Raw genomic sequence first — 15,288 nt, forward strand, 5'->3', positions numbered from 1 at the left:
TGTACTGTGGTGATGTAAGATGTTAACAGAGGAAAGTGGGTCAGGGGTATACGAGAACTCCAGACTATCTTTGCAACTTTCCCGTAAATCTAAAATTATTCCAAAATAAAAAGGTTCTTTTTTAAAAGTACATTATACACATACAGGTCTTTACAGACCTGTCATTTTAAAAGTTGAATAATTAGAAAACTCAGTTAATGGAGGCCGCCCCGCCTACATGGAGTCTCTGCTCAGAGCCCACTCGACAGCCCACTGGTCAGCGACCTTCTCTCATGAGAAGAGACACAGAGAAGCAAGAGCAGCTAAGCGTCGGGGGGCGGGAACCCTAAGCACGGCTGGTCTGCCTGTACATAACCATGGACCCCTTGCTGTAAGTCATCTTCTCCTAGAGGACTTGATTTTTTTTTTATAACAGAAATTCTATGAATTCCAAAATCATCTGTGCTAATAGATATATTCTAGATAAAAGTACAAATCTGGACGATCGCCTTAGATTCAGCTCTAAGGAGAGCTGAATCACATCAGCCTCCTCCCTACACCAGCTGAGATCAGCATTACTGGCGGGTGGGAATTTGGTACTGAGGATGGTAAGGTAGATAGAAAAAGCAAGTCTGGAGACTGGTTTTGGGCTAAGAGGGTTAGGTGGAAAGGAGAGACTTTAGCATATTTCGAGTTCTGCTGAGATCTTACTAATCGCCTAAGGAAGGGAGAGGGAAACGAAGGGAAGAAATGAACATGTATCACTCACCTAACACATGACCAGCACCAAGTTGGGCCCTTTACATAGATTGTCTCATTTAAGTCTCACAAGCACACCGCAAAACAGGCATTGTTATATCCATTTCACGGTGAAGAAAACCGAGGCTCAGAGAGGTCAAGTGTTTGTAAAAGGTCACACAGCCAGTACGGAGCAGAACAGAGGCTCACACCATGTCCTGTGGACTCCTTGGACTCTTTTTTCCCTTTTCCTCCTTCCTGCACTGCCTGGCTTCCTGCTCATAGGGGCCAGGATTCAGGAATGAAAAGAGTATAAAGTCTACTCTATTGGCCTAGAACTTCTGATCCCAGAACTGGGAAGACCTTTTCCCACAGAAACAACCAACCAGCTGACAAAGGAATCTGGAATATTAGCCGCACTCTGGTTATCATAAGCAACTTGAAAAGAAAAATTTCTAGCTCTCTGTTCTAAGCAATATTAATTATAAATTCATATTAAATAAAAGATCATTCCTGACATTTAAGGGAGCAGAGGGAATTAGAAGAGGAAGCATGAGAGTAGCGTGATAAGGCTCAAGTCCCACACTGGCCACGTCCAACGTGGCGGCCAGGCTGGGAGAAAGGCAGGCCTTGTCTAAGCCCACCATGAAGGTGCTGGGAGGCTGAGCCAGGGTGGGGGATGGCACACAAAGGATCAAACTCTTCCTGAGATCTATAATTGCAGGAAAAAGGAAGCAGGAAAGACTCCGAATGGGGCTACGAAGGAACCTCAATCTGAAAGCAGGGCTCTACCTGGAATCCAGGTAGAAAAGACCTAATTTCCCTTGAGCACCAGTTGGGATACAGATGAAGGTGGTGGTGGCTCAGGGGAAAGCCTTCTTAAGATTTTTCAATAGCAAAACTGTTATTTATTCTACTTCCTCAGTCCTGGTTACAGAGGAGATATTAAAGTGATATGGACTCAGAAATATATCCTTTGCCCATTTTTCAACTGGGTTATCTGTTTTTTTTGCTATTGAATTGTATGAGTTTCTTATATATGTTGGATATTAACCCCCTAACTTGACTGTGGTAATTATTTCACAATGTATACATATATTAAGTCATCACATTGTATTGTACATCTTCAAAGAAAATGCAACATGGGATTCTGGATTGATACTGGGACAGAAAGAAAACTTTACTGGAAAAACTCGGAAATCTGGTCAAAGCCTGAAGTTTAGCTAATAATGTTGTATCAGTGTTAATTTCCTGATTTCAGTAGTTGTTCTGTGAGATAGTAAAATTAAGAGAAGCTCAGTGAAGACTATATGGGCATTTTCTATACTATCTTTGCAACTTTCCTTTAAGTCTAAAATTATATAAAATTCAAAAAATTTTAAAATATATATGTCATTTCATATTGAAGATTATCCATCCTCCGATAAATGCAGTTGGGAGCTAAGACAGGGCACCATGGTTCACATGGAATTTAATTGGCTTTAGAAGCATTTTCAGTAAATCATGTCCCTTTCTAGACCAGAGTTTCTCAGCCTCAGCAGTACTGACATGTTGGGCTAGATAGTTCTTTGTTGCTGGGGGCTGTCCTGCACATGGTAGGAGGTTTACCAGCATCCCGGGCCTCTACCCACTAGATGCCAATACCACACCCCTCCCTGCCTGTGACAACCAAAAACGTCTCCGGACATTGCCAAATGTCCTAGATGGTGGGAGACAGCTAAATCATCCCAAGTTGTTCTAGATCTAAGAGGCACTTGGAGCTCTCAGACCACACATATTTGAGCGCCCTCTCTGTGACAGGCACAGGACAAGGGCTAGGAATACTGGAGTGCATGAGACAGGTAAAATCCCAGCTCTTTAAGAGCTGCTAGGGGAGACTGGCAATACGCTAAAAAACAAATTTAAAAATTTCAGATGGAGGAAAAGGCTCTGAGAGAAATAGAGTGATGTGACACAGAATAATTTATGTGAGTGGTGGGGTTGGCAGGTGGTCATCAGTTCAGACTGGGTGGTCAAGGAGGGTTCACCAGGGAAGTACTCTTTGAGCTGAGACCTGAATGATGGAGGAACCATGTGTGGAGCAGAATAGAGAGAACAGAAATAAATCCATGCCTATACAGTCAACTGATCTTCGGCAGGGTACCAAGAATACACAATGGGGAAAGGATAGTTTCTTCAACAAATGATGCTGGGAAAACTGGATATCCACATGCAAAAGAATGAAATTGGACCCTTATCTTACACAATACACAAAAGTCAACTCAAAATGGATTAAACATAGGACCTGAAACTGTAAAACTCCTTGAAGAAAACACAGGGGGAAAGCTTCATAACATTTGTGTTGGCAGTGATTTCATGGATATGACCCCAAAAGCACAGGCAACAAAACAAAAATAGATGTGTGGGATTACATCAAACTAATAAGCTTTGGTACAATCAACAAAGGAAACAACAGAATGAAAAGGCAACCTACAGAATGGGAGAAAATATTTTCAAACCATGTATCTGATAAGGTGTTAATTTCCAAAATATATAAAGAACTCCTATAGCTCAATAGCAAAGAAATGAATAACCTGATTTAAAAATAAAAAGAAATTTTAAAAAATTTATTTATTTATTTGGCTGCACTGGATCTTAGTTGCGGCACACAGGGATCTTCATTGCTGCGTGCGAGATCTTCGTTGTGGCATGCAGGATCTTTAGTTGTGACATGCAAAGTCTTAGTTGTGGCATGTGGGATCTAGTTCCCTGACCAGGGATTGAACCCAGGCCCCCCTGCATTGGGAGCACAGAGTCTTTAGCCACTGGACCACCAGGGAAGTCTCACGAACAACCTGATTTTAAAGTGGCCTAAAGGGACTTCCCTGGTGGTGCACTGGTTAAGAATCCACCTGCCAATGCAGGGGACACGGATTTGAGCCCTGGTCCAGGAAGATCCCACATGCCGCGTAACAGCTAAGTGCGTGTGCCACAACTACTGAGCCTGCGCCCTAGAGCCCGTGAGCCACAACTACTGAAGCCTGCGTGCCTAGAGCCCGTGCTCCACAACAAGAGAAGCCACTGCAGTGAGGAGGCCTCACACCACAACAAAGAGTGGCCCCTGCTCGCTGCAACTAGAGAAAGCCCGCGTGCAGCAACGAAGACCCAACACAGCCAAAAATAAATAAATAAATTAAATAAAATGGACTGAAGACTTGAATAGACATTTCTCTAAAGATGACATAAAAATGGCCATCAGGCATATAAAAAGGTGCTCAACATCACTAACAATCAGGAAAATGCAAATCAAACCCAAAAACGACATATTACCTCACATCTGTTAGAATGGCTAATATAAAAAAAAAGACAGCAAGTGCCGGTGAGAATACGGAGAAACTGGAACTCCCATACACTATTTGTGGGAATGTAAGTTGGTACAGCCATTATGGAAAACAGTATGGAGGCTCCTAAAAAAAATTTAAAATAGAACTACCATATTGATTCAAGAATCCCATTTCTGGGTATTTATCCAAAAGAACTGAAATCAGGATCCTGAAGAGAATATCTGCACATCCATGGTCACTAAAGCATCATTATTCACAATAGCCAAGACACGGAAACAACCTATATGCCCACTGACAGATGACTGGATTAAAAAAATGTGGTATATATATAAAAAATGGAATATTATTTAGCCTTAAAAAGGAAGGAAATTCTGTCATATGTAACAACATGGACAAACCTTAAAGACATTATACTAAGTGAAATAAGTCAGTCACAGAAGGACAAATACTGCACGATTCCACTTACATGAAGTATCTAAAATAGTCAAACTCTTAGAATCAGAGAGTGGACTGGGAGTTGCCAAGGGCTGGGGGTATAGAGTAGAGATGGGGAGTGATGGAGAGCTGGTATTCAATAGGCATAAGGTTTCAATTATGTCAGGTAGCTTTACATCATTTTGCCTAGAGTACAATACTGTATTGTACACTTAAGAGTACAGTACTGGATACTGTACACAAATATTTAAGAGGGTAGATCTCATGTTGTGTTCTTACCCCGATAAAATAAAAAAGAAGGAACCATGTGAAGATGTGGGACAGAATGTTCTGTAAGAGAACATGTGTGGAAGCTCTAAAGAGGGAATAAGGTTAGTGCACTGAGGAGCAGAGCGCAGACCAGCGAGGCTGACGTGAGTGAGGGGGCAGGGGAAGAGCTGGGCTCAGAGGCGGCCCTGCCAGACCACGTGGCCAGGCCACGTAGGGTACGTGGTGGGAGGTCTGCATGGAAGGCACTGGAGAGCTTCAGCCAGGATGACACGCTCTGCTTTGTGTTTTTAAGCCACCCCCTGCTGGAGGGCATTCTGCTGAGTGAAATAAGTCAGACAGAAAGACAAATCCTATGTGATATCATTTATGTGTGGAATCTAAAAAATACAACAAACTAGGGGATAAAACAGAAAAGAAGCAGACTCACAGATATAGGGAATGTACTAGTGGTTACCAGTGGGGAGAGGGTAGAGGGAAGGAGCAAGATAGGAGTAGGGAAAAAAAGGAGGGGTTATTATGGGATTATATGTAATCATTTGTGTGAAACTTTTGAAAATTGTAAAGCACTATAGAATTTAAAGAATCCTTCATTCAATTAAAAAAAAAAGAAAGAAAGAAAAAAAAGCCATTTCCCCGGCTGCTGGGTGGGGGACCACGAGGGCACAGGTAGTAGCAGTTCAGATTACATGTGAATAGGGAACTAGAAGGCCCTGATCCCAATCCAGAGGGTGCGAGTGTTCCCAGACTCACGAAGCCTGGCTGGGACAGAGGCCAGGCCGTGGCAGTTCCAAAGCAGAGCGAGGGCTTGGAGCACCAGATTCCTGGAAAACGGGGGGTGTTTCTGCAGAAATGACTGTTCGTTAAGCTTTGTAGCTTGAACATATTCTTAAACATCTGCTTTCCTGCTCCCCATTTTTCCATCTCCCTTTAATGATTCTTTTCCTTAACGACTGGTTTTTCTGCTTGCCGTTTTATAACAGACGTGGAACCATCGGAACAAGTTTCTCAACCTGACCCCTGCACCGACCCAGGAAGGTTTGCACATCCCTCCCCAAGGGCGCGCGGAGTAAAGGTGGTGACTTACCTCGGCGCACCGTGTGAGGGCTCGGGCCGGCGGAATTGTGCGTAGGGCCCACGGCGAGCTGATGGGAGCCGGCAGTGGCCTGGGCCTGGCTTTGGCTGGGGGCCGCCTGACTGCTGTTTCTCCCGGGTGCAGGTGCAGCCGCAGGATCCTTGGGCTTTGGAGGGCTAAGGGGAGCAGAAGCCAAGTTAGACGTCAGGCACTCCCAGCTAGAAAAGCTGAACATGCTGTAAAATATCAGATTCCAGCTAGAGTTTTCACTGCAGCGGCCAAGGAGGTGATCTGAAATTTTAAATAGCTCACTCTGGGTTTGGGAAGCTAATATTTGGTGCCACACAGGACCACAGATTTTATGAGATTCATGGCATCAGACTATCTTCCAACTACTTTGCCACTTAAATATCATGACATAGGCCATTTCAAGTTCTAGTGTGCTTGTACTTAAATTGGGCAATATTTAAAAACATGAAAGGGTTTTTGGACTTCAAAATAATGCGATTTTTGTCATATACATTGCACAAAACTAAGCAAATGCAATAGTAAAATACTAACACTACTCTAAATTACAAAGTGCTCAACTATTATCAATAATTTGGACTTCAGGAAAGAGAAACTCTGAGAGGCTAAGTGATTGCTCAGGGTCCAGAGTTGGTTAATACTGGGGTAGGGATCAGAACTCAGGCTTCCTAATTCCTGGCTCAGAACTTTTTATACTGAACTTTATAGCTACAGTTTGTCAAGGTCACCAAAGAGTAAATGGCATTAGTGAGATGTACACAAAAATATCTACAGAGCAAAAGAAACAAAGAGCAAATTGATAACTGACATTCTATTTGTCCTTCTGCAGTGAAGACTAATTATTGTCTTAAATAATATATTTAGCCTTGATTAAACAAATTGAACGCTACAGGTAAATGAAAATGTGTAAGAGTTTGCTAAGACTTTTTTTCTCCAAGAAAAAGATTTAAGCCCAAACGAATACACGTGCGGTAGCAGTTACGGAAAGACCAACGTGGAGCTTACGACGTGCACGTGAAGCACTAGGGAGTTTGAAGCCTTAGATATTTTTAACCAAAAAAGTGAATTTCCTCAAATTATGCTGGTAGAAAGGTATTCAGGAATGCACAAAGTCCTCAGAGTTCAGCTACGAGGATTTAATTCCCATCTCCTAAGCAGCTAGCTTCACACGGCACGAGGCACTCTCCCTCCACCCAAAGAAGAAGAGGTGAGGGAGTTCTCCCAAGGCACAGTCACCTCTGGGCAGAAAAAAAGTACACGATTAACAGGCCATCCTTGTTTTATCATTTATTTTACTTTATATATAATCATTTAGTGCCTTATAGGTGGCCAAGGTAGACCAAATGCAATAAAAATGTTAGCACGTACTAGAGGGGCTCATCTTTTACAGCAGCTGCCTGTTCTGAACGACCCGAGATACCACCTGAAGTGGCCTCTGGTGGTCATCTGCCTGGGTCAGAGTGGAGAACTGAATTTGTGCAAATTAAATAAAGGTCTCAACTTCAAAGGTATCTTTCCTTAAAGTTGCTATATATTCTTAGTCCACTCCAGGTGGTTAATCAAAAGGTGAAGCAACAAAAGAGCTTTTTAAGAAAACCTATCATCACATTTTCTATCTTGTACTCGTGTATCACCTGCCCTACAAGACTGAAAGCCAGGGGGTTGGGGGGATGCTCAGTATAGCAGAGACAGCACATATTATTCAGTACTCAGTTATTCAGTAAATCTGATTGGATGGATGGATGGACGGATGAATGAATGGATGAGTGAGTGAATGCCAGGAATATAATAACTTCACTAACTTGTTGCATTCAAATGTTTACTAGTTAGCATACTGAATGACAACAAGCAAATGGTACACGAAAAACGAGTACACACCAAACAGGTAAGAGAGGCTTATAAGACTGCTAGACACCTATCGGCTTCTGGCTTCCAGCCCCAAAGCAGTATGGTAAAGAATGCAAACAAATGTTGCTTTCTTTTGAAAACAGGAAAGGAAGCAAGCAATTTGCAGTCTTTTTTTCCATCCTTTGCCAACTGGAGGAGTGAAGGCAAAGCTGGTTCACTCCGTGCCTAGTGATCCTTGGGGCATGGAGGCCATGCCCACAGGCCAGCGCCTGCAAGAAGGCTGGGGTGTCTGGCACCCACTGCCAGCAGATGCTGGCCTCCTTACCTGCTGTCGCCCGGGCTGGGCCCCTGCTCCAGTATGCCCGCAGAGGAGGGGACAGTCCCACCCCCTGTGCTGCTTTCGGCCCTAGAGCTCTGGGGAGGGGGCTCTGGGCCCGCTGGAGCCAAGGTGCTGCCATCTGTGGGCGGGAGTGGCGGGTGGAAAGCAGGGCATATGTGCTTTCTATTTAGGGTGCCACCCCGCCGGTGAGCCTGGAAGTCCATAAGCTTCACACCAAAGCTACACAGAGAGAAGAAACAGTCAACAACACACCATGCAAGCCGACTACTGACACAGAAGCCCATCGGTCCTCGCGTGTAAAACCCCACACGCAGGGACAGCCACCCAAGTTGCCCAGCATGCAATGAAGCGGCAAGGACCAGATTAATGGTCACTCCTGTTACCCAGGCAAGCAACTCAAGTGCGCTTTAAACTTGGACCTGGCCTTTCTCAAAGTGGGTATGAGCAGCTGAAAGCAAACGGGCAGGCTTCATCTTGAGTAAGTGGCATCATGTTTGTGTCTTTATTTCCACAGTACGATGTACAAGGCGATTATCTCGAACCTGTGTGTTTGGGCATCAGGGTGGAAGCTGAGTGCAGAAGTGCCACCAGTGGCAACGTAAGCCTGTCACATCACACTGCCTCTTAAGCTGAGATGTATGAACACTGGTCTATGCGTATGCAAAGAATGTATCTGAGAGGATGTGTAGGATTGGAACGATAGTTGCTTTGGGGAAGGGGATGGTGGTTGGAGGACAGGTTAGAAGGGATATTCACTTTTCACTGAAGCCCACTGGTGTATGAACTTTAACACGTTTTTCCAGTTCGAAAAATAAAAAGACACATGGCTCCCTGAGCTTGTGGCTACTGGGTCAGTTGGCGGGGGGGAATCCATCCAGGAAGATGTCTAAGAACTGTTTATTGTGTGCTAACTAGACCCATAACATTCCATTTTGTAACTTAAAATGCATAAAGGCTAATTCTGTGGAGGACAGAGTTTGTCATCAGGAAGCACTTCCGAATGTGGGAATGTGGGTTCAGAGAAGTGACAGAATAGAAAAGTAAAGCTTTTTCCTTTGCTATAGGTTTTAAAAAAAAAAGGCAAAATAAAAAACAGACCACACTATAAGATTGGGCAATTAGAATAGGAGCTTGTTGTTTAGTTTTCATGTAAAACTATTTTCAGTAACATTATTGCATGTATGCGAGAAAAGCACATGACTTCTAACTCAGCATTATTGGTGAACCCAGTGGCACTTCAGCACACATGTCAGATAGATTGGCATCTGAAGGCAAAAATCACAAATAGCCTTAATAACCTTTGAAAATCCCACAAATCACCCAAGGAGCCTAGTAATAGAGACTAGTACTGACTCTCACTAAGTCCAACACAGACTTTTTTTTTGATTCCAGAATTGGCAAAAACTGAGGTTTCTATGGTTGGCTTCCAATGAGGGGCCAGGTTATACTAAGAATATATGTCTTCAAACACCAACTCGCACATGTCACTGTGAGAGGTAGGTTGTTCTCACATTCACTCCTGGACAGACGTCCACAATATTTAACTTTTTTTTTCTTTTTCTCTCTTTTTCCCCAGTCAAGTACATTTAGGTGAATCTGTAACATGTGTGTGATGCTGCTGGGTAGGGCTTATCAGAGACCACCAAGTAAAGCTTGAACGCGTCAGGGATGATTGTTAACTGACAAGCTACACACCTACTTTGGGGTCAGAGTAATGTTTGGAATGGACTAAAGCAGAATTCCTAAAACTAGCTGGACTCTTAACAGGCCTGGGTGCAGGCCACTCCCCAGTGGCAAGTCCACTGAGGCAGGACCAGGGACGGTGGGTCCACCGACTCCTCTCCGAGCCATCTACCGCCGGTGTGAAAGTCAATAGCTCTGCACACACCTCTCCTTCTTCACCAGGTCCCCCTCCATCACCGCCATGCTGGCAGGCCGCTTCCTCTCCAGGGTCCCCGAGTCGACAGAGTCATTTCCAGTGTGGGATGAGTGATTGGAATTTGGGGTGGTGAGAGGTACGAATGCTTCTGAGACATTAAATTCCACCTCTGCCAGAAGAAAGAAACAAGTGTATATGAGACACAGGGCACAGGGGTTGAGGGAGCTTGAGAACACCCCACTGGAATAGGAGCCTCATTCTTCCATCCACAAGTCCTCCCTATTTCACAGGTGGAAGCCCCAGGCACTCTCACCTTCTTAAAGGACAGTTTACCAAACCAGGGTGGTGGGTAAAATAAGAAAACCAGAAATCGGGGAGGGGGTATGATTCAGAATCCAAGTCACACAACTCCCCTGCTTTCTTTTTTTGTTAAAAAAAAAACCATGGAATACAGAAGAGGAATGTGAGCATGGGTTATACTTATTTGAATCATAAAAAAATAAGATATTTACAGCTTGATATTAAATAGAAATAAAAGGCAACATCAATTCCATACTGCCCATAGCAGATTTTGAAGACTCATTTTCTCAAAGGAAATCTTGGACAGAATGACAATATTCATTCACCCATCACACATTTACTGCGCAACCTTACATGAGTGGGGCGTGATTCTTGATGGCGGACGTCAGTGGTAAGGAAAAGGTGAGCGCGTCCTGGCCTCATGGAGCTTACACACCAGAGGCTGACAGCAGGGCTGCTCTGGGCAAAGCTGGGGTGGGAAGTCCAGACTCCCAGCACTTGCCCAACCAGTACCCGCGAGGGGAGCCACGGAACCTCTGAGGATCGCTGCATATTCAGTGTCACCTCTTCTATAAAGCAATCCCTGGCACTTTGTGCCCAGCATGAGTTGTCAACTCATTCCCCATCCATCTTCCTTCTAATGTGCCATGTGTTACAATTTCTCTGAGGATGAAGCCTCCTTCTCCAGTGACCAAGTTCCTCCAGGGAAGACAGCATGTCTTACCAGCAAACATATGCGCCTAGTGAGTGTTCAGTATACACTGGCTGAATGAATGACTCTATGTTAAGTGAAACAAAGTGAAATACACAATAATGTGGTTATTGCTTTGTCAAAATACGAAGAAACGTGAAAAAGTGAAGCCAATTATATAATCATGAAGGGATTACTGAAGTATCTGCTTCTTTAAAAAGATTTTTTATACTGTTGTTGTATATTATTGTGCTTTTGGAGCCAATGAACTCGGAGCGGCAGTTACCTTCGGGGAAGAACCAGTTGGCATGCTGAATGATGGGTTCAATGACAGCAACCACGTGGACGGATGTGGCCGCTGCCATTTCGGCTAGCGTTCTGCAAAGGAAGTTCACAAAGTTAAAACACCTCCCCGGGCAGCCTCTGATTTCTGCAGGTTGAGTCAGGGCAATTCAATTTTTTATATCTAAAGGATAAAACATTTAAGTACGAATGCAAAAATTAAATCCACAAGGCCCTGGCCCAGGGGTGTGGCAGTGATGACCCAGGAAGAAAAATTGCCCTGACTCGGCTGTCACTTCTTAGTCTGTGTTGTGATAACAACTAGGCGTAAGTCAGTGACCAACAGTGTGTCAAAATGCTGGTTTTCAGTTGTTGGGGGACAGGGTTGCATTTACCCACTGGCACAGTCCTGCCCCTGGGAGTCATCTTCTAAGTCTCCAGATCACCACAAACCCATTCTGCCTAGAATGCAGCCAAGCGTATGCAGTTTCAGGGTGCCTCTTATCATCAGAAGACCTGGGCCCCCGCATTTACTCATATTATTAAGGCTGTCACGCACGTATGTGGACTGGTCCCAAGATGCATGTTCAGAAGGTGACTGTGTCCGAACGCCCAGGGCCCACAAGGAAGAAAATAAAGAAGAATCGTTGTTCCTGCTGTTGAGGGGCTCAGGTCCAGTTCAGAGTCAGAACACGGGAAAGCAGACAAGCTGCAAGGGCCTGACATTTACTGAGCACCTACCATGTTCAGAGCCTCAGATTCCTCCCTGCATTTAATTTTTACAACATGGGGACTGTTCTGAGGCCTTATAAATGAAGACACTGAATCCCTGATAGGCTGGATCCCATACCTGACTGCCCCAAACCTATCTCCTCCCTCATTTTATCACTCTGACCTCTCTTTCCACTGGGGAGAACATTTTCACCCCAATTTCCAACCAGGTGAAAGTTCTAGCTCCTTTTAAATTCCAGCTTAAAATGCCAGCTCTGCCTGTAAATTACCCTCCCCACCTGTTCACACTTCCCTCTGCCCATCTGGATTCTGATGCCTCTCGTACCTTAGAACCTTAGAACCTTAGAAATGGGGAGGAACGGTCCACTCGTGTTCTTTGCAAAGTTTTCTTTTTGAGGAGGTACTGTTTGTCTGTTGATTTCAAGACCTTTTTATATATCTGGATATTTTTGGAGGAACTCCTGGTTTGTGAATTGCCATTTATTTAAGGAGCTTTCTGACTTACAGAAGTTTCTATCTGTTATAGAGCTAAATCTATTTGTTTCCAGAACTGATTTTATGTTTATAAAATTCGTTTATATCCCAAAAGCGAATAAATATTTACCTGCCGTGTTTATGCTTATTTATTTATTTTTTAACCTGCCATATTTATGACATCACTCTTTATATTTACCTCTTTGGTCTTCCTGGAATTTATTTGCTATAAGATGTGACGTGCTATGTAGTTAGCTTTTATATCCACTTATCTTTCATTTGCTTTATGACATTGGATCTTTGTAAAGAATCTTATAAATACTTTCTGAAACAAGAGTGAGCATATACGAGAGAGTGAATGAGTTAAAGATAGAAAGATTTTGATTCAGAAAGTCCCTGCATTTTTTGATGGAAATTTGAACCGCTCATGATTTTACAAAGCTGAACAGCAGTGACGGGGGGCAGGGAAGGGTGGTGAAGCTTAAGGACAGACTCTGTGGGCCCCACCGTTTCCCTGCTGTGCAACCTTAAGCAAATGATTCGTCCTTTCTAAGCCTCAGCATCCTCATCTGCAAAAGTGAGGACAAAAGCACCAACTCCGAAAGATAACTTGTGAGGATTAAACGGATCATCATAATGCCACCAGACAGAGCAGACAACAACGTGAGTGGTTTCCCAGAAGCTTTCTAGCTGATCTCCCCAATCCCTCTCCTCCAGTCAATCTACAGCTCTCAGTGCCAACAAATTATCTTTCTAAATGCAATTTGATCAAGCCATTCTTCTGCTGAGAAATTCTGATGCTCCCTTCCCCCCCATGACCCGTAAAATAAGTTCCTAACATCTCAGCAAGATACGTGAGGCCCTTCCTAACCCGGCTCCAGCTCCATAAACCTCAGCCACAGCCTCATGGCCCCTGTGCTCCAGGCCCTTTCACACCCGCCGTGTGGGGCTCATTCAGGTCCCACGCGTGGGAAACCATTCATCCATCAGCCCCTCAAGTGCCATCGCCTCCTGAACTTCTCAACCTGAGCTGTGTTCCTCCTTTATAACGTCTGTGATACACAGACGTGTATGCGGAGCTTAGCACTGCACTATAGCCGTCCACCTGCCTGGCTGCCCAGGACTGGGGCCCCTTGAGGACTGGGACAAGGTCTCCTACACCTTTGTGTGACCAGCGTCTGGGACAGGACCCAGCTCACAGCGGTGCTCCGAGAAAGTCAGCTAAAGGGAAAGATCAACTTCAGAAGTGAGCTACATTTCTATTGTTCCCATCAGGTGGAAAGAAGTTAAAATAATAGGATATGGGAAATGATTACTCACCCTTCATTTTTGGCCCATAACAAGTTAGGGCCTAACACGATTGCAATGTTGCTGGGAGTCATTTTATTAATGTCACTGGTCTGAGCAAGCTTTGCAAGGAACTTGATTAAATACCTATGGAACAAAAAGAGAAGGGGGAGAGCATCTACTCTGAAATATTTGGAGGAATAGTATCTCCCTGTCCGGGGGCGCTCAGCCCCAGACTGCTCAGGTGCTAAATGCAGGCTGTTAAATGACAAAATCCAAATCGGGCTCGGGTTAAGCGTGTGTTCTTTGTTTCAGGGAACAGATAGTTTAGGGCTTGAAAGGCGAAAACAGATCAAACGTAAACCTCAAAGATTCGATCTCTATATGCTGTGTATTTCTAATCCGTTTCTCCTTTATGCCCTAATCTATCTACCCCGAAATAGATTATACTATGATTAACAATGGGATCAATGTTTTTAATACAAACATAATAAAAAAAGAGAAGTATAGGTATATTGCTTAAAAGAAACTGTATTTGAAAATGCTTTAGGCAGTAGTTATGAAGATATCCAATCTATCATATAGATATACTCTCTTATGTACAAGAACAGCACTATAAAAGCAAAAAATTAAGGACAACCCAACTATCTACCAATAGGGGGCTGATTAAATAAATTACAACATATCCACACAGTGGAGTACTATGCAGTCATAAAAAAGTAAGAGGTACTGATATGGACAAACCTACAGGATGTATATTAAGCAAAGAAGGCAAGGAGGAGAATGATGTATGTAATATACATTGCCATTTGGTTTTTAAAAAAAGTGAAAGCTGTGAGAGAAAGAAATGTTTGTACATATGTATGTGTATATATATATATTTGATTCTATATGTATCAACTCTTGCTGACAGGATATATAAGAAACTGAAAACATAGGTTGTGTCTCAGGAGAGGAAGTAGGGTGGCTGGGAGAGAGGAAGAGGAGAGAGATTTTTTCCACCGTAAATCTTTGAACTATGAACCATGGGAATGTCCTCCCTATTCAACAAACAATTAGTAAAAATTATAATGAGTAAATTAAACAAACATAAAAGGCTAAATCCCAAAGTAAAAGAACTGTAATTCTGTTTCTACCATAAGACACTAAATAGGCTAAGAGTATCTGCAATTCCAAGCTGGGTGTGTTAAATGAGTCAAATAAGGAATATTATAAATATCAATGCACTCATAAGGCAAAATTGAGAGTTAAGATATTAAAAGAGAATGTTTAGCTTAGCTTAGTGACAGGACTTAAGACTGAAATTAACGGTCAAGTGACATACCAGAAATTTCACCAGTAAAGTATGTCGTTTTGGACCAAATCCTCTCACAACATTTTCTTTGGTTTTAAATGACTTTATTACCTGGGGCTACCTTTTACCCTTCTCTCTATGCTTCTGCAAAGTTATATTTTAAGGGAAAATATTTTAAAGGGAAAATAGAGGTTCAATCCTAGAAATTTATTCCATGGTAAAATTTCCCAAAAACATAGTCATTCCATAAACTAATACATAATCTGCATTTCTTGAAATTTTATTGAGTAGGATGATTTGTGCTCCGCTTGAAATAA

The 15,288-nt window shown here is 43.2% G+C and overlaps 1 protein-coding gene and 1 long non-coding RNA gene across 7 annotated transcripts in view; both read right to left on the reverse strand.

Moving 5' to 3' along the window:
• LOC309645687 overlaps window positions 1-15,288 on the reverse strand; it is a 702,435-nt gene that overhangs the window by 385,337 nt on the left and 301,810 nt on the right. The gene's annotated exons all lie outside the window — the stretch shown is intronic.
• ARHGAP17 (Rho GTPase activating protein 17) overlaps window positions 1-15,288 on the reverse strand; it is a 92,058-nt gene that overhangs the window by 9,207 nt on the left and 67,563 nt on the right. For 4 of the 6 annotated variants that reach the window (XM_082430980.1, XM_082430985.1, XM_082430981.1 and 1 more), the window contains 5 exons: window positions 13,711-13,824; window positions 11,189-11,280; window positions 9,921-10,080; window positions 8,018-8,251; window positions 5,830-5,993 (listed from right to left, as the gene is read on the reverse strand). In XM_082430980.1, the coding sequence (XP_082287106.1) occupies window positions 5,830-5,993; window positions 8,018-8,251; window positions 9,921-10,080; window positions 11,189-11,280; window positions 13,711-13,824 (764 nt within the window). The remainder of the gene's footprint in view (window positions 1-5,829; window positions 5,994-8,017; window positions 8,252-9,920; window positions 10,081-11,188; window positions 11,281-13,710; window positions 13,825-15,288) is intronic. The other 2 variants (XM_082430983.1, XM_082430984.1) reach the window with 1 other exon arrangement.

This window comes from Balaenoptera physalus, assembly GCF_965194825.1.
Source record: "Balaenoptera physalus genome assembly, chromosome: 16".
NCBI lineage: Eukaryota > Metazoa > Chordata > Mammalia > Artiodactyla > Balaenopteridae > Balaenoptera > Balaenoptera physalus.